At 40.6% G+C, this 19745-nt stretch overlaps 1 protein-coding gene across 1 annotated transcript in view; it reads right to left on the bottom strand.

The window, feature by feature from the left end:
* Window positions 1–19745, bottom strand: part of SLC44A2 (solute carrier family 44 member 2) — a gene marked incomplete in the record, with an annotated part of 993595 nt that overhangs the window by 252448 nt on the left and 721402 nt on the right. The window contains 2 exon segments of the mRNA XM_044084762.1: window positions 15696–15799; window positions 17617–17711. Of these exon segments, the coding sequence (XP_043940697.1) occupies window positions 15696–15799; window positions 17617–17711 (199 nt within the window).

Genomic DNA, 19745 nt, shown 5'->3' with positions numbered 1-19745 from the left:
CTGTCCACTTGGATCAGGCAGTCATCCAGATATGGGTAGATTTGTATTCCTTGTTGTCTGCAGAAGGCAATTACTGATGCCAGGCATTTCATAAACACTCTGGGCGCAGTAGATAAGCCAAAGGGCAATGGAGAGAATTGGTAATGGGTTTAACCTGCAAGAAATCTGAGGTAACTTCTGCAATCTTGTCTGATAGGGACATGCAGGTATGCCTCCTTGAGGTCCAACGCTACCAGCCAAGACTCCTTGCCCAGCATGGGAAGAAGCTGCTGTAATGTGAGCATCTTGAATTTTGGTACCTGTAGATATGTGTTTAGGATGGATAGGTCTAAGATGGGTGTCCAATCTTTGTCCTTCCTTGGTACCAGAAATAGTCTGGAATAAAAACCTTGACCTTGTTATTTTGCAGGTACCTCTTGAATTGCTTTCATATCCATGAGAGCAGAAATTTGTCTTTGTGCCTCTGCCCATTGATTTTGTGGCAGGTTTGGCAAGCCTCTCATTTTTGGAAGGGTGTGAAAGTGGAACCTGTAGCCTCTGTCTATAATGTCCAGAATCCATTTGTCTTTTGTAACAATGTGCCAGTTTTTTGAAAATAATGCCAGTTTTCCACCCAAAGGTGCTGCCATTATAGCTTTGTTTGGCAGGCATAGGGGGACATCATTGTGTCTGTTTTCTAAATGACTGTGGTCTATCTTCTCCACCTCTTGGGGTTGGTGCTTGCAACTGTCTAGCTCTGTAAGATCCTTGAGGTTGTCCTCTACCCCTTGGGCGTCTGTATCTGCCCCTTTGAGATCTGTCCGTGGCTGGAAAGGACCAATTTTTTGAAGGCCAGTTTCTGCTGAAGCGTGGAGGTTGCACCTGCAAGAAATCTTTAACTGTTTGCATAGATTTTGCTTTTTCCTCCATTTTCTTTAGTACCTCCTCAGCTTTAACACTGAACAATACATGTTTTTGAAGTGGTACATCTAATAGCTTTGCTTTGACATGATCTGGTAAGGTTTGCTCCTTGAGCCAAGCATGTCTACGTATGGCAGACCCTGTGACAGCAGCTCTACATGAGGCTTCTAAAGCATCAAAACCACACTGCAAGGTATGTTTACCCACTTGCTCTGCTCCATACAACAAATCCTGCAACTCTTTCAAATCTGGTTGTTCTGTTTGTGTCATTTTGCTTTTCAGCTGAGATAACAAAAACTGTTGGTACTTTAACATATGAAATTGACAGTTTAATGCCCTCATGGTTAAAGTGGCTGATGTATACACCTTTTTCCCCCACCTTTCTAATGCTCTGGAATCTCTCCCTGAAGGTAAAGGGTTTTTAGCAGTAGAGGCCTTTATCCCCTTGGGACCCTGTGAAATTGTTTCTGGGTCAGCAGTATGGCTTTTATAAAGGAACTGGTGAGAATCAGGAACCCGGTAATACCGGTTTGGTTTAACAGGGGCTGGAGGCAAAGAATCTGGATTAAGACTGGCTTCTGCGTACACATCATCCAAAATATCTAAAACAGGAGGGACAGCCAGAGGCCTATGTTGGGGAAGCAGTAGAAATTCCCTGAGCCTTTTCTTGGAATCTGAGTAATCTTGGCCTCCCTAGTGGAAGTGCTCCCTCAATGTATGCAGGGTTTCCCCAAAAGAGTAGTCCTCGGGGGGGAGACCGAGGGAATAGACTCCTCAGCATCAGAGTCTTCAAAAGGGGAATAGGCATAATCCTGATCCTCAGAATGGTCTGAGGTAATAGAAGCCTGGTCTGAGGAAGGGTAGTCTTCTTCCAATCTGGGTCTTTTGTCAGAGGGGGGTTGAGAACCCCTGATTAGAGTTATCAAATCCTCAGCCATTTTAAGCATCTGTTTTTTAGGCATGGGGCCTTGAGAGGAGGTCTGAGGACCCTGTTTTTTAGTTTTGATGGCAGCTTTAGATTTAGTGAAGGATTTAATAGAGAAGGTGGTAGGCCTGAAGACGCCTTCAGAAATGGTAGGCCTCACTAAATTTTCAGTTTCCTCGCCAAGAGTGGCGTCGGTATCTGCCGTGGGAATGGAGACCAAGGAGCCTGCGACCTCGGGTACTGAAGACACTGGTAAAATAGTTTCATTGGTAGTCAGGGGCTGTGTAGGCGCCTCGCTGAGAACCGGACAGCGCTTAAGCGTGGTCTCAGTACTCTGAGCAGACCTCGGATGTCAGTCCTTGTCTTTGCGTCTTTTGCCTAAAACTGGCGTCGGTGTATCCGACGACATGATATAATTAAATTTTTTGCCAAAATAATGAAGGGCGAACTCCACCCGGCGCTTAATAGTGCGCTTGTTGAACCTAGCACAAAAACGGCAGGCCGAGATGTCGTGGTCTGGCCCTAAGCAAGGTATACAGAAAGAGTGAAAATCCTTATGCGGTATTTGCTTCCCACAAGAAATGCAATTATTAACTTTGTCTGACATCGGTCTGAGGCAAGAAAAGTTTCCCCAACGGGGTACTTAGCTTTAAAGAAGACTTCGGCTGAAATACTGTTCGCAAATCTCAGGAGCTGGCTGACCGGCACTTGCGAACTGCTTCTGCTTCGGGCACCGCACGGCAAGAAAGATGGAAGAAAATGGCGTTGGCTGCCTCTTTTATACCCCTGTCGCACTGACATCAGGGAAGAAGTGACGACAACCGACGCCGGACCTAGACTTTGGAATTCAGCCGACCGAGGACCCGCCTGACGGCAGGATAACCCATCTGTAATGACTGCAGCTGTATGCACGATGAACTTCTGCACTATGCTCATTCTTCACAACTGAAACAACATATTGGAAAGATCCCCAAACCTATATGAAGGAAAGCCGGAGAACAGATCAGGCAGATAAGCAGCCCCTGCAGGAATGCAAAAGGAAACCCAGCTCTGGCTATAGAGGTAGAGGCTAGGTTGTAGTGCTTTGAAAAACACTGAATTGATGACTAGGTGGCTACATCCAAAATATCTTGGGTGGACATCCTTGGTAACGGCAGCAGTGGTAGCTGTGGCCCTTGTGGAATGAGTCATTATACACTCAGGCACTCTTTTGTCATGATGTTTGTAGCATAAAGAAACACAGTTAGGAGATCCACTTACAGATTGTTTACTTACCAGTTTGCCAAATCTATTATGGGCAAAGGCCACAAAACGTTCAGACATTTTGAAATGTTTTGTCTTAGCCAAGTAAAACCTGAGCTGCTTGTGCACATCCAAGGAGTGCAAAGTTCTCTCTCCTTTGTTCTGTTGGTTTGGCAAAAAGACAGAAAAGCTGGATTACTTGGTTTAGGGAAAGCTCTGTGACCACCTTAGGCATGAAGGTGGTGGGGTTATTGCTCAGTAAATCTACACATTAGTGCCTCTAGCTCACAGATTTATCTATCCAAGGTGATGGCTACTAGGAGGGCTGTTTTCCATGGTAAGAATGTAAAGTTTGAAGAACCAGAAGGCTCAGAGAGGGGTAAGACGAGTTTCACTAATATGAAATTGAGAGAACAGGAGGGTGCAAAGTCCTTCCTGGGTGGCCTTAAGTGGATAAAAATGTCTGAGGAACTGTTTCACTGGTTCATCATAGGTTGGGAAAACAATAGGCTGCACTGGCAGGCAAGCAGGGGTGGCAGCAGAGGCATGGGTTTTATTAGAGGAGTAAGAGATCCCCTTGGTGAAAAGTTCCTCCAAATAGGTCAAAACTAAGGGAACAGAGGCTAGCAGGGGTTACTCATCCTTTGTTTAGGACCACACATAAATCTTTTCCACTTAGAGATGTAGGATTTCCAGGTACTGGGCCTTCTGGCTGATTTCAAAATAAGAAGGATGTCCTTGTGTAACAGCTGGTCCTGAGGGATAAGGATCATATCATCCATGCTGCCAGTTTCACACTGTCGACTGGAGTGGATGGGGGTTCCTTTGTTCTGGATCAAGTGGTCCAACCTCCTGCGGAAACAATGGTTCTTGTCTGTTCAAACTGTGCAGCAGATAGAACTGATGCTGCCTTGGCTAGAAAGGTGTAATTAAGATCACCATCAGCCCTTCTTCATTGATCTTTATAACTACCCAGGAGAAGAGAGGAATGGGAGGGAAAGCATGCACAAATAGACCAGTCCATGGGAAGGAGAAGGCACTTGTCCTTGATATTCTGATGTTGGAGGCTCTTAAACAATAGTTTCTTAGCTACTTGTTTTAATGTGAAGCAAAACGGTCTACTTTTGGAGCAGTCAATTTTCTTAACAATATGCTTTTTCAGCATCCACTTGTTGGGGGGGGGGTCAGAGACGGATCTGCTCAGCTAGTCTGTAAGGTTGTTTTCCCCTGGGACTTACTGGGCTACTAGGTACCATCCCATCTCTTGTACCACCTCCCACAGTTGCAATGCTAGGTGGTAGGAGTGTATACCCCTTTGACTGTTTATGTACCACCATCACTGTGGCGTTGTCCATCTTTATCAAGAGGGTACCTGGTTTCCTTTCCTACTTTGACACTTCTTGCTGGGATAGTGTCTTGAAATCCGTCCCACAATCCCTTTTTCCCATTTTTGCACATGGGGGTGAGGTGTCATTTCAACAGCAATAATCATCTGTTTCTGGCCATTAGATTTGATTTATCTGGATTCAGGGAGAGTCTCAGATGTGAAAGACAGAACATGGTCAGGGGAAGAGAAATTTTCATCTCCTTCAGAGAACTTGCTTAGATTAAGCAATTGTCTAGATAAGGGTAGATCTGCATACCACTGGTATACAGAAAGGTAATTATTGGAGCCAGACATTTTGTGAGCACCCTGGGACCAGATAAATCAAAGGGCAATGCAGAGAACTGGAAGGGATTCCCAACTTGCTCAAAGCTCAAATACCTCCTGTATTCATTTGTTATAGGTATGTAAAGGTAGATATATTTTACATATACAGTGACCATGAAAGCCTGAGGGATAAGTATGGGCAGAAGCTTTTGTATAGTGAGCATTCTGAACTTGGAAACCAGTAAGAACTTGTTTAATCTTGACAAGTCTAGGGAACTGGTCTCAAGGTTCTTTCTTTTCTTGACAATAGGAAGAGTCTCAAGCAGTACCCTATACTTACCACTTTTTCGGGAACTGGTTCTATGCAGCCCTGATTTAGAAGAAGCTTTACTTGGATTTAAGCCTCTGTAAGCTGCCTTTTTTTGCATTTAAATGACATCTGTGAGTCTTGGAAGGGAAGCAAACTGTAATTTGTACCCTGTCCTTATGGTTTGGAGGGCCCAACTGCCCTGGGTGATGTCTTACCCCCTGCATATAAACATGAATACCTGCCTCCAAGCTTTGCTGGAGGGCAAAGGAAGAAATTTGGGCGGGACTTAAGGGTGGGTGGGGGGGTCAAGGAGGTGATCTGCTGAGTCACAGCTACTCCCTTCACGACCACTGGGAGTGGAGTATGCTAGGCCTAGGTCATTGCTTTGCTCGCCACCTTCCACACAATCAAAACAAAATTAAACAGATTGCTTCTGGTACTTGGGCCACGAGCAAGGATATGAAAAGGAAGAAAAGTTTGAACATTGCTTAAGCAACACAAAGCAATGAGCTAATTGTGATTCTTTTTCTTTTGCAACTACAAAGTGGACGTCACAGTGGTGCAGCAGTAGCATTGTTGCCTCACAGCGGTAGCATTGTCACCTCACAGCAAGAGGCAGGAGGTTCCCTGGTTCAATTCTCTGCTAGATTACCTTATGTGCTGATTCTGCATGTCCTCCCTCTGTTTGTGTAGTTTTCCTCCTGGTGCTCCGGTTTCCTCCTATATCACAAAGACATGCATCTGGAGTGTTTCTCCCCTGGGCCTCCACTGAAAACTGGCTTTGTTCCAAGTTGGACATTCCCGGTTAACAAATGCCAAATAAATAAATATGTCTTACCAAACAGCCACAGGAAGGGAGAGCTATCCAAGCTGTTCTGACATTCTGTTTTGAATGTACACTGCTTATTATATTCAGTCAACATTTTAGTTTACATAAACACAGACAGAAAGAATTAAGTCTATATATTTAGTCACCATATATGTGACATGAACAGTTAAATGCTTATCTGCATCTCAGACATACATATGCAGCCCCACACTTAAATTCCAAAACTCAGCTAAAAGTACAGCTGTGGACTACCAAGATGACTGCACAGTGAGTAACAACTTAGTTTCAGCTCTCCCAGTGTGAAAACAGAAACTCAGAAAAGACAAAGACAGACAAATTTCACTTACTGGCTAGTGGCTAGTAAGTGTGCAGCCTAGATGCCAACAAAGTTGTTTAGAGACTCAAAGAACATCATCCACTAAAAGTAAGGAGAAAACACTGGCTGGGAAGAATACCATAGCTGTACAAAAAGGCAGTTTAAGCTCCAGCTTTGATTCCGGAAAATACTTCTAGTTATCAAAAGGAAAAAAAAAAGTCAAATGTACTCATATTTGATTAAAATACAGACAACACTGTAATTTTTGTTCTTAACAGCACTTCTTATAAAACATGACATACTGCATGTTATATAGTAAAGCATTTCCAGTTATTTTTGTGTGTTCTAGGGATAATAAAGTAAACAAGAAGGTGCCTCTTTTTCCTATTTCTCCTTTATTCTTAAGAAATGTTGGCACTGAAATATAAAAAAAGATGAAAGCTGGGACAAAAACATGTTTAGAATATGACTGAATTAAGGATCTTGGCTTGATCTAACAAGTTTTTAATGGAAACAAATACATACTGAATGTAATGAAAAGTTTTCCTTTAGCAAACAAATGTTCACATTGCAACACAGAAGCTTGTAGCTGAAGGCAAGCGTGTACCTGATTCTCATGTTTCTAAGCAGACAAGCTGATAAAAAGGGCAATAAAAGCAGAACACTTTTCTTTCAGTGGTTAGGAGATTATGTTTCCTGAAAGCATTCAAATTGTTTTCTACATCTGGGACAGGAATAAAGGTAAGACAAAAACAGACAGCACTTGCTGGAAGTAGAAGTGCAGGCTGCATCATGTGTCTTAGCATGGATAACCTTCATTATAGGTCAGGTAAAGCCAGTGAGTGTAGCTGTCCATCTGGGACAACTGCTCTTATTAAGAAGGTTTAACTGCATTACTTGAAGCTGTACATAGTTGTGCCTGTTTGTATTAAATTAATATGTTGGAGGGGTCCTGTTTTTGAGAGTTTTCATTAAAACAAAATGTCTAGTAAGATGTGACATACAGTGGATATAAAAAGTGTACACACCCCTGTTAAAATGCTAGGTTTTTGTGATATAAAAAAATGAGACCACAATAAATCATTTCAAAACTTTTCCCACCTTTAATGTGACCTATTAACCTGTACAATTCAATTGAAAAACAAACAAATCTGTTAGGGGAAAAATATAAAAAATAAAAAAACTTACAATAAGTTGGTTGCGTAAGTGTGAACACCCTTAAGCTAATACTTTGTTGAAGCATCTTATGATTTAATTATAACATTAAGTCTTCTTGGGTACACACCTGCCATTAATTAGAGACTCTGATTAACCCCAAATAAAGTTCAGCTGTCCTAGTAGGATTTTCCTAATATTTAATCAGTTGCCTGCTACAGCAAAAGCCATAGTTTGCAGAGAGCTTACAAAGCATCAAAGGAATGTCATTGTTGAAAGTTATCAGTCAGGAGAAGGGTATAAAAAATGTCCACAGCATTGGATATACCATGGAACACACTGAAGGCAGTAATCAAAAAGTGGAGAAAATATGGGACAGCAGTGACGTTGGAAAGAACTGGACATCCCTCCAAAATTGATGAAAAGACCAGACGAAAACTGGTCAGGGAGGCTGCCAAGAGACCTACAGCAACACTGAAGGAGCTGCAGGAATTTCTGACAAGTACTGGTTGTGTACTACATGTGACAACAATCTCCCGTATCCTCCATATGTCTGGACTATGTGGTAGGGTTGTAAGACGTAGGCCTTTTCTTACACAGAAAAACATCCAGGCCCGACTAAAATTTGCAAAACAAACATCACGTCTCCCAAAAGCATGTGGGAAAATTTGTTATGGTCTGATGAGACCAAAGTTTAACTTTTTGGCCACAATTCCAAAACGTATGTTTGGCACAGAAAACATCTCACATCACCAAAAAAAACACCATCCCCACGGTGAAGCATGGTGGTGGCAGTATCATTCTTTGGGGTTGCTTTTCTTCAGCTGGAACTGGGTGTTTAGTCAAGGTGGAGGGAATTATGAACACAGTCACTTTTGGCTCAAAACCTTCAGGCGTCTGCTAGAAAGCTGAAGATGAAGAGGAATTCCACCTTTCAACACAACAATGATCCCAAGCATACATCCAAAACAGAGGAATGGCTTCACCAGAAGAAAATTAATGTTTTGGAATGGCCCAGCCAGAGCCCAGACCTAAATCCAATAGAAAATCTGTGGGGTGACCTGAAGAGGGCTGTGCACAAGAGATGCCCTCACAATCTGACAGATTTGGAGCGCTTTTGCAAGTTAGAGTGGGCAAATATTGTGAAGTAGAGATGTGCCATGCTGATAGACTCCTACCAAAGAAGACTGAATGCTGTAAGTAAATCAAAAGGTGCTTCAACAAAGTATTAATTTAAGGGTGTGCACACTTATGCAACCAGCTTATTGTATGTTTTTTATTTTTTATATTTTTCACCCAACAGATTTGTTTTTAAACTGAATTGTACAGGTTATAGGTCACATTAAAGATGGGAAAAGCTTTGAAATGATTTATTGTGATCTCATTTTTTTATATCACAATAAACCTGGCATTTTAACAGTGGTATGTACACTTTTTATATCCACTGTATGTTCAAAAGGATATGACAAGAAACAAAGGATTTACATGCCAAACATTAGTGTATGCATGTAACACAAAAGTTGAAACTAGACATTTAAAAAAACTGTTCTACATAACAGGTGGGAAAAATAACTTATGATGGCAGCATTTTCTGTTACCTCTGAAAGTGGATGGTCTCACAGGTATACACACAAAAAAAAAGAAAGAAAGCAGTGAACACTATTAAGACATGCAGAGTGCAAATAGCTATGCTACAGGAGACGCATTTGGAAACAACTTGAGTCTTTCGGCTTTTCCCGGTTAGGGGTCACCACAGCGGAACCGGTCCGCTAATGACAGGCAGATTTTTACGTGCTGAGCTGCTGGCCCTGACGCACAACCTTCAACGAAGGTACGCCCATTCACACATGTCTCCACACAGAAGACACTCTAGCTGAGAATCGAACAGGACAATGTCTTACTGTGAGGCGACAACTGAACATGTGAATTTGATAAAGAAAGGATTTCAGGTTGATTATTCAGCAGAATATCTGGGACAAATAAAAAGGCAAGTACTTATATTACTTGTAAAAGGAGCTCCAATAGTGGTAGAAGAGGAAAAAAATTATAATAATGGTAGATTTGTAGTATTAAGGGGCTACTGGCAAGGGAGGAGAGTTACACTGGCATGTATTTATATTTCACCCAAAACTGCTATAATGGAGCTTAAGAAAATTCTATGAGAAATAATCAGCTTTCAACAGGGAATATTACTTATAAGTGGGGACTAGAATTTGATTTGCAACAGTTAAGAATGTATCTGGGGAGCCTAGAAGGAATAATATAGCAAAAGAGGCTAGATTTATGAAGAAATTTATAAAAATATTTGGTATGGAAGATGTAAATACAGTAGTAAGAGCTCAGACAGAATTTACATAATATTCCCCAAAGTACAAAAACTGGACTAGGCTAGACAGAAATTAGATTTCACAGGAATATGTGCATTTAATTGAAAGTTTTGATGTGCATCCAATAACTATTTCAGATCACATGCCAACAGCAACTAAAATAAAATGCATGGTAATGAAATAAAAATGAGACACTGGTGTTTCCCCACCTATCTGTTAAACAGAGAGAAATTTAAGGAATGGGTAGTGGAAATTATTTGGGAGTTATTAGGGAAGATATAATTTTCTTCAGAAAATATAGCTAGGGAGTGGGCTAAAATGAAAGTGGAGTTTAAAAACAGGTAGCAATAAAAGAAGGAGAGATATGGTTTGCTACTGAAGCCTCATACAGGTCCCACCACTATATAGCCCCTTAAGCAGCTCAGCTGGCTTGAGTTGCCTCATATACTTTTACTCAATCAACTCTATAGCACACAAACTGTACTACCTTCCTGAGAAAACCCCAGCACTGCAGCATCTAATTCAGCCCCACATTCTCTCTAGAGCCTTAAGATCTAGCAACCAGAACCTCACAACTGTCAAACATAAAAATGGTGACGGTAAATGCCTTTTTGCCAGCACCATTGCTAAAACCTAGAACACACTACCAAGCCAAATAACTTCTACCACCTCCTTTATTCATTTCACAAAAACTCCTGAAAGCCCACTATTTAAGTGACTGGCTATGTTCATGCCACTCACCAGGCTAACCCAAACCAAGAGAATGTTTTTGCGTACAGCTAAGTATAAACAGTTTCCCTAAAAGCTTGTGAACCGTTGATATTTACTTGACAAAACTTATAACTGTAAAGATAATACAAATGCTGTTTTAATTTTATGTACCTCAATGACCATCTACTATAAGAATTGTTAATATAACATTGTGTATGATTGCCATAAGTATGATCGATTTTTTTTTCTCTTCTCTCATGTACTATATTGTAGAGCTTTTCTCCTCAGGCTTCCGCTGAAAATGGACCTGTGTCCAGTCGGACTTTCCCAGTAAACAAATGTAAAATAAAATAAATAAAATTACCTAGAGGGATTTGCAAAGGTTAAAGTATTGCAGAATAGAGGGAATCTCACAGAACAAGAGGAGGCACAACTGCAGAGTGTTTTAGTACAATGGCTCAGGCAAAGCTTAGGCAGCTTATAACGATGGCTCAGGCAAAGCTTAGGGAGCTTATAACAAGGAAAATAGCTAGACACCCTGAAGAGGTGTTAGAAATATTTAAGAAATCTTATGAAAATCTGTATAAAACAAAGAAATGTAGAAATCAAGAAAAAGTACAAATGGAAATGTTTTTGGAATAATGAAATATGCCAGGGTTAGAGGTAAATGAGGCTCAATTACTAACGGTTAGGATAGGAGGAGATGAGATCAAAACGGTAATGTATAACCAATCCAAAGGAAAGTCATGAGGGACAGATGTATTCCTGCAGAAGACTGGAAACTAGGAGAGAAGAAAGTGATAAAGATCTTGAAGGTTTTTGTTTCCTGGCAGAAAGCTGTGGTGGTAGTAATATTTAAACATGATAAACACCAATCATATCCAGCTTCACACAGGCCCATTTCAATTCTAGACCTCAATTAGAAAATGCTTGCCTATAATAGTTAAAAGAATGGCAAAGGTGATACCAAAATTGATAGATATGAATCAATGTGGACTTGTGAAGGGGAGGTGAACATTTGACAACATTAATAGAACATTGATGATCCAAAGGGAAGCACAATGTAAGAAAATTCCACTGTTGTTGTTGGGTCTTGATGCAGAGAAAGCATTCTACAGAATAAGCTGGGATTTTATGAGTAGGGCAATGGAGGCATTTGCATTCATTGAAACAATAATAAGGTTGATTGGAAGGATATACGAGGGACAGGTGGTGAAAATTGAAGTGTGGAGGGCTCATCTCCGATTAATTCTTTTTGAACAGAGGAACCAGGCAGTGGTGTCCTCTTTTCCCTTTGTCCCTCCATTATATTTAGAACCACTGTCAAATAAAATAAGGGATTCAGAAATTCAAGAATGTAATTGGTATGGTAACAAAAAAGTCAGCTTTATTTGCAGATGATAATATTTTTGTACCTGATAAAACTAGAGAAGGATATTGCAGTGCTATGGAACATTCTGAGACAATTTCAAGTATTTTCAGGATACAAAATTAATGAAGTTAAAACAAAGGCAATAGTTGTAAACTATGTACCCCCTACCACAAACTGGTTCAGCAATACTCTTACTTATTGGGACTTTATAAAATGAAGTACTTAGGAACATGGGTTAAAAAGGATTATGTTATGGCAGCTAAGGATATGTGAGAAGAGGCTAAACAAAAGATAATACAACAACTGAGAAACTAAGTTCTGTTTTATGGCTATGAATAGAAATATATAATTAGTGTAAATATTTTTAGTCTCTTTAGTTTTATACACAGTTCAGGCATATTTTTATCAACCACAGTAGTTGTGTATAGCAATTAATAAAGAGTTGAAGGATTTTATCTGGGGGGGGGGGGCAGCAAAAGTTAAGTGGGATAAGTCAAGCCTCACAAAAAACAAGGTGGTTTGCGATTATTTGATTTGAAGAGGTATTTCAGAGCTACATAGTTAAGGCTCCTGTACATAGCACAAACATAAAACTATAATTCAGTGTGAAAAGTGATGTTGATGAAATGGGAGGAAGCTCAAGAAATAAGGACAGACTGAGATTTTAGATTCAGATCCTTACGTAGAATAACAGCAACCACACAGAATATTATATTCATACAGTAGCAGGAAGTATTTTAAGAACTACGCCAACACGGGAATGCAGAAAGGAGATTCTGACGATAGGGATGACTGCAATTAGGAGTACAGAGACTAGGCAAGAGGGGGCTGAAATTTACAGGAAAAAATTGGTAAATGACAAGTTATTGAGAGCAAATAATTACAGAAGGAGAGGTAACACAGAATGGGAAGAGGCGAAGAAGGCATTTGGACTATGGGCTAGTGATTGCATTCCCTATCGGGGGCTAATATCAGAGTATAAGCAAAAAGAGACAGAAGGATCCTAAGCAAAAGACCATCACCAGTAGACTTTTTAGTAGAATCTAAAACAGAATCTGCTGTTAAAAAATGGATAATTAGTAGGGAATATAAAATATTGCAAGATAACTATAGGAATCAATCACAGGAGATTAGAAAGGATTGGGAAAAGAGACTGTACATGCAATTCACAAAGAAACAATGGAATGACTATATTGTATATGGTTCCCAAAGTCTAGAAGATTCAGGATTTTTTGCTTGAAAGTGGTTGCATACGTATTTTATACCCCAAACAGACCACAAAGAATTTTTCCTCAGGTATATTACAAACACTGGAGGTGTGATGGGGAAGAAAGAGGTAAATGGGAACTTATTTTTGGGAATATAACGAATTCGCAGACTTTAAAAGTTCCCTGCAGACTACTCTGTCAGAAATACTGGGTGAGCAAATTGGTGCAACTAAGGAAATGATTTTTTTTAAACTGTGATACAGAATTGGAATTACCTAGACACAGTAAGGCCTTGCTGAGTTTAATTCTAATGGATGCCAAAAAACAATTACTAGAAAATGGAAATCAAAGTACTCTAAACCAACCGTACTAAAAGTAGCAAATATTGTAACAGAGATAACAGAACTGGAAGTGGGATCTTTAAAAAAGGGTAGGAGCAAATTACATAGAAAAGCATGGGACTTGTGGGAACAGTACATGCAGAATAATGTTTTGGAGGAAGGAAGTTTAAGAGAAGACAGAAATTGAATGAGCTATGAAATGATCAAATAACAATGACTGTGTATAGAAGGTTATATGCAATGTGTAATGTTTGCAACTGAAAATACGTCAATATGGCTTGTTTTCATTTATACAAATGAATGACTGCCTATGTGTCTTAAGTGATAATTCAATAAAGATGTTTGTTAAAAAAAAAAAAGTACAGCTGTGAAAGTTTGTTAAAAAAATTATAGTTGTGCAAGTTAACTTATATTACAAAGAGATGCTCCAATACATGACTGCTGCAGTGTCCAAAGCTATTTTGGTCTTAACCCTTGCCACTGGCCAGCTTTTTAAAGCTTAAGGGTGCCTTCCATGCACTCTGTTAGGAGGCTGAAGGGAGCTTCAATACAAAGACAGAGTGCCAAAACATAAAGGGAAGTAGCAGCCTGGAAAAGCTAATGTTAGGAAATAAGCCAAACGGTAAATTACAAACTCTTGTGTATATACAACCTGGCAATATAAAGGGAAAACAGCCAAAATATGGGGGTTGGAAGAAGGGGTGGCTACTGCAACAATGACCTACTAGAACTTCTACTGTTATGGTAAGTTTAGTTAGACAGCTGTAATATGTTCATCATATAGAGCACCGCTGTAAGTAGTCTTTACTATTTGGATAGATTACCACAGATTAGAAACTATGGAAGGCACAAAAAAACAAAGAATGCAGGTTCTCTGGAGAATGGTCACAGCAAAGCCTGAACTGGACCTACTCACAGATGACCAAGTTGCTGCCTCTAGAACACTTTGAGTCCATTTCTTTACAGGAATGAATGGAAGACAAAGCTCTTGTGGAACAGGGCCTAACCTTGTCTGGAAGTAGCTTATTATGGTGAGTAGAAAAAAGTCATATTTCCTGTGCAATATAAATTTCATTTTGCTCCCACTGAAAATGTCTTTCATCTTAGATAAAGTTTCATAAAAAGAAAATTTCAAGAGGGAAATATGAAACCATACTTACCTCAGAATCAGACTATTCAGACTAAGAAATTATTACTGAGTACAACCACCACCTCCTTAAATGTTTGCTCTTCTGACGGGAAATCAAAGTCAAAAAGAGGGAATTTTTTTTTTTCATGTCAGAGAGGTAAAAGGCAAGTTAAAAGGCAGAAATGAACTCCATAGCAAATCTTCTTTTTCCACAGAAATACAAACAGACGATGGTGATATTTTGCCACCATTTTCATTTTGCTAGGAACCACCTGGAAAATGACCAACTCATAATATACACACTCATCCCAGACTACGTTTCCTATTCCAGCTAAGTGAAGAACCTATACTTAGTTGTTCCTTCCCCTAAGACAAACAGGAGTGGATCTCCCTTGCATTAACCAAAGGCATCCCTACAGTCATAGAGGATATGGCTATCCCCTAGTCCTTGGTGTCTGTAAATCTCATACCAGAGGAACCAGGGGAAAAGATTACTGGTCTTAGGAACCAAGAGCAGCCACAGCCATGACCCACCAACAGCTGAGGCACAAGAGGAGCTGGCCTGACACCCAAAAACCCCATAACAACTTTTGTTAAATTCTTGTGGACGGGGGCGGGGGGGGGGGTGCAAAACCCTGAGAATACATAGGATGAGACCTTAAAGGTAGACAGCAGCCTCTGGAGGAACTGGCAAAATGCAGGTTGTACTGAGGTAATAAAACCAATGACAATTCCCCAGAAGCACAATATCCTGCCCTAAAATACACAAACCTACAAACTCTAGGAAATTTGTCAAAAACATTCCCATATACATTAGATACAAACTCCATTAGAAATGCAATGACATTCCCAAAATATTCAGGTTCCAGGCACACATAACATTTTAGACAGAAAAACACAAGTTTTCCTCAGAAAAATAATTTTACTGGAAGTTTTTTCCGAACAGAGACTTGCCTGCCCAGCCCTGAAGGCTCGCTAGCTGACTGTCGGTTCTATTGGGCCCACCAAAGGAGTGCTCTTTGGAGGCAAAGAAAAGAAAAAAAAGCTATTGATGTTTTGCAGCTCTGCTTTTATATTGGTACTCCACCCTGAGCTCATGGAGTGCATGGAAAGCACCATTAAACTTTGAAAGTAGGCCAGTCTCTGGGATGGAACCCAAATATCTTCAGCTACTGCAACAGTAACCTATATGCTGAACATACAGATTCCCAAACGGTCATCCCCCAATATGGGCTCCACTTAATTTTATATGCTTCAGTCCCGTGGTATGACATCTTACCATGATATATGCATTTCTGTTGAGGAATTTGATAAACTTCTCCAAACACCAGAAACAGCACTTAAGGCACTTCAGCATGAATTGGGCACAGCTATTCTGGGCAGCTGGAAGAGAAGACAGAAATGTATGATCAGCTTGTGCTTTTTTGAAGGCATAAGAATTTAATAAAACAAATCAAAGAAATCCATGTCTTTGTTACCCGACTACTGGTAAATGTCACAAAGCTGGCATATACATAATGCAAAGCTAGACATTTACTTGTTTATTTTAAAAGTGCTTCCATCTATCACAAGCTTTTTAGTGCTCCCTCCCTAATTTTTGCTAACTTGCAGCCACAGAGGAGTGTAAATTTATAATTCTTGCAATGACCCCTCACAATAAATAGACTAGCATCACATGTCCCACATGTCCGTCATTTACAGATAAGACACAACATAGTTCAAAAAAGTCTTTTTTAAAAGCACAATTTTTCAATCACAATAGTTATATATCTGCTTGCATCTGCCATCAGCTTACCATTAATGTCTTAATTAGTGTCTCTCCCATCCCATACTGTAGCACTTTATGCAATTCACATACCTTCATACTTGACAAATTTATAGAAAATCCTTCCCTGTATATCTTCACCTTTTTAATGCCCAGTGGCATGCAATGTTCCCCTCTACTCCTCTTGTACCTGAACCCATGGGGCTTCTTGTCAGTCATAACATTTGTCACAGAACTGATAAGTCAGAGCTTTTATTTCCCAACCAGACTACTGACATGGGTGGTTTTCCTTCCAACTACACCACCAGTGATCTGGGTACTTTTAGCATCATTTGTGATGTCAGAGGCTGTCTGGTAGGGAATGCAGTGGCGTGGTGTCTTATCTCATCTCGGTAGGTGAGTGTTGCATTTACTGGACAAGTGAAGGGCAAGGTTTGTGCAGTCACACTCCCACATTTGTTATGTATACACTGTTAAGGATACTGGCTAAACTGTCCAAAGGTCAGGGGTCAAAATATAATTCCTCGTAGTGCTCTGAGGTCACAGTAATGTCCTTGTGTAACTGTGACCTGCCAAATGAGTTTCATCCCTGGTGAAGATGGCACTAAGGAAGGTAACATCGACACGTCTGGGAGTAAAGTGTGGAGAGTCACGGTTGTCACGTAATAGGATATATATATATATATATATATATATATATATATATATATATATATATATATATATATTACCGCCTTATACTCCACTATGAACACCCAGTCTGGACTAGTGACACCTCCTACCGCCTCCACCTTTTGAAATGTTTTGTTATATTTTTAACAGTAACCTAACTTGGCCTTTTCTTCCCACTATAAACTTCTGTTATGATATAACTCTGTCTTACATGAAACAGCCATAATGATTACTATCTGCAGTGATTTACACTTTATTCTGTGTTGTCTCAACTGTGGTCTCATTCACTTGTGCTGTAGCATCTTCACACTTTCAAATTCATTCTTCACATGGTATCCCCAAACTTTGCCATACCTTGTGTCCTGAACAATGACTTCAATCTGTGTCTCCACAGCACCTTCTATTCATTTTGGACCCCGTTGCTGTGCTCCTAGAGTATTACTTGTGATGTTCTACCATATCCACTTCCCTCCCTCCCTGCCTGTTTCACTTAAGTACCTTTCAGCATCACTCCTTTCCATTTATTTCATGTTTAATTGTAGCTATGCACTCTGATCTTGAGTTAAATCAGAAAGTGGTGCACCAGTTACAGTTTACATGGTTAATCAATATCTTTTCTCCATCAATCTATTAATCTGTTATGTTTACTTTACTTCAGCTATTCATTTACTCAGTACTCCCTATACAATGGGTTGGCAGATCACGTGTACCTGCAAGTCTGTGCAAAACAATGACACAACCAAACAATCCATTCAAAGTTTACCTTTTAGCTTGTGATCCAGGTACTCCAACAGCACCCTGATAACCTGCACAATAGCAAGGATAAGTGATCCAAAGGCCAAGGAGCCCGTATGATACCTATGGGAAAAGAAAAATAGTGTGAACATCTTTAGGAAAGAAAAACGATCACAGTGTTAACTTGGGGGGGTGCTAACTTTTAGTTATGTACATACCATAACTTTAGATGTTTGGGATCCATCTCGCCTACATTCTGTACTGATGGGCTCGGAGCTGATCCCTCGGCTCCGACTCGGCACGCTTATGCTATAGAGCGAGGCCTCTTATTGGCTGAGCTATTTTTTATCCCAGGATGCACCACCACTAATCCCCCAGATCTTGTTTGCCCGCATTCATGCACACATGCACAACTTGTTTATATAACATTGTTAGATGTTTTAAGATGAAACAACAGGATTCGGACCTTCTGATATCCTCTGATCTCCAAGGAAGGGGGAAGGAGGGTGGGTTATTAGGAATGTAGGCGAGATGGATCCCAAACATCTAAAGTTATGGTAAGTACATAACTAAAAGATGTTATGTGATCCTATCTCGCCTACATTCTGTACTGATGGGACAGCGTCCCTAGCACCTAAATCCTGGGTGGCTCATTAGAAAACACTCCTGAGCACTGTGGAACCAAATGAAGCTCGTCCTCTAGATGCCACATCCAATTTGTAGTGGGAAATGAAAGTGTGCGGGGAAGACCATGTAGCCGCAGCACAAATGTCACTAATGGCAAGCTTAGAATGAAATGCTATCGAAGTAGCCATAGCCCTTGTAGAATGAGCTTTGACAGAGGTCGTACGCTCTTTATTAGAAAAGGAATAAGCTTGAGTAATACAGTCCCTGATCCATTTGGCAATAGTGACCTTTGTAACAGCTTTGCCCAATTTATTGTCTGCAAAGGATACAAACAACTGATCTGTTTTCCTTGTTTGTTTGGTCCTGTCTAAATAAAAACGCAACTGCCTGTGGACATCTAATGTGTGGAATATGAATTCCGCTTTGTTAGAATATTTTGGAAAAAAGACTGGAAGTTCTAACGATTGTTGTAGGCAGAAACTGGAACAAACTTTAGGGACAAAGGTAGGATTTGGCCTGAGAGATACTCTGTCTTTGTGAAAAACCAAGTACGGGGGTTTTACAGACAAAGCTTGAAGCTCTGAAACTCTTCTGGCATCTGGCAAAAGTAATTGCCACCAGAAAAGCAGTCTTCCACGAAAGAAATTTTAGATCACATGTAGCTGCCGGTTCGAAGGGGGAGGAAGTTAAGGCGCGTAACACCACATCGAGATCCCATGGAGGAGCAGGATGAGAAATCAGAGGTCTTAAAAGCGCAGCACCTTTCAAGAAGGTCTTGCACAATCTGTTGCTCATTAAAGGTGGGTTTATAGATTCGTGAAAATTGGAAATAGCTGCCAATTGAACCTTGATGGTAGAGACTGAAGAACCTTGGTTGAAAAGAGAAGTCAAAAATTTTAGTACTTCTGCCACAGGAATAGTGATGGGATCCAGGCCCCGGAGTTGAGCCCAAATAGCAAATCTTTTCCATTTGCTAGAATACAGTTTCTTTGTAGCGGACTTATGGGCCGAAGATAATATGTGTACAACCTCTGGATCCAATGTATGACTCCTGACTATAGTCGGAAGAGGAGGAGCCAAGCCGTCAATCTTAAGGTGTGCAGGGACTGGTGGAATAGTCCCGACTGATGAACCAAAAGGTCTGGGATCTGATCCAGGAACCATGGACCTTCCAGAGCATATTTCCGAAGATAGGGGAACCATACTTGACGAGGCCAGTAAGGAGAAACTAAGATCATTTTGCTCCCCAAGAGAGATGCCTTTTGGATCACCCTGGGAAGGAGAGGAACTGGGGGGAAGGCATAAAGCAAGCCGGTGGGCCAAGGAAGGGCTAGTGCGTCCATGGGGCTCTTCCCCGGAGCCGGGGTTAGGGAGAAGAATTTTTTGCACTTCGCATTTAGTGGAGTCGCGAAGAGGTCGCAACACGGAACTCCCCATCTGCTGAAAATCTGACTCGCAACTGTCATGTTCAGAGACCATTCGTGAGGAGAGAGGATGGTTCTGCTCAGTCTGTCGGCTATCACATTGGAC

Source organism: Protopterus annectens, chromosome 9.part0, assembly GCF_019279795.1.
Source record: "Protopterus annectens isolate FY-2018-M chromosome 9.part0, PAN1.0, whole genome shotgun sequence".
Lineage (NCBI taxonomy): Eukaryota > Metazoa > Chordata > Ceratodontiformes > Protopteridae > Protopterus > Protopterus annectens.
The sequence above is the reverse complement of the archived record's forward strand: the minus strand, read 5'-3'. Positions and strand labels throughout refer to the sequence as shown.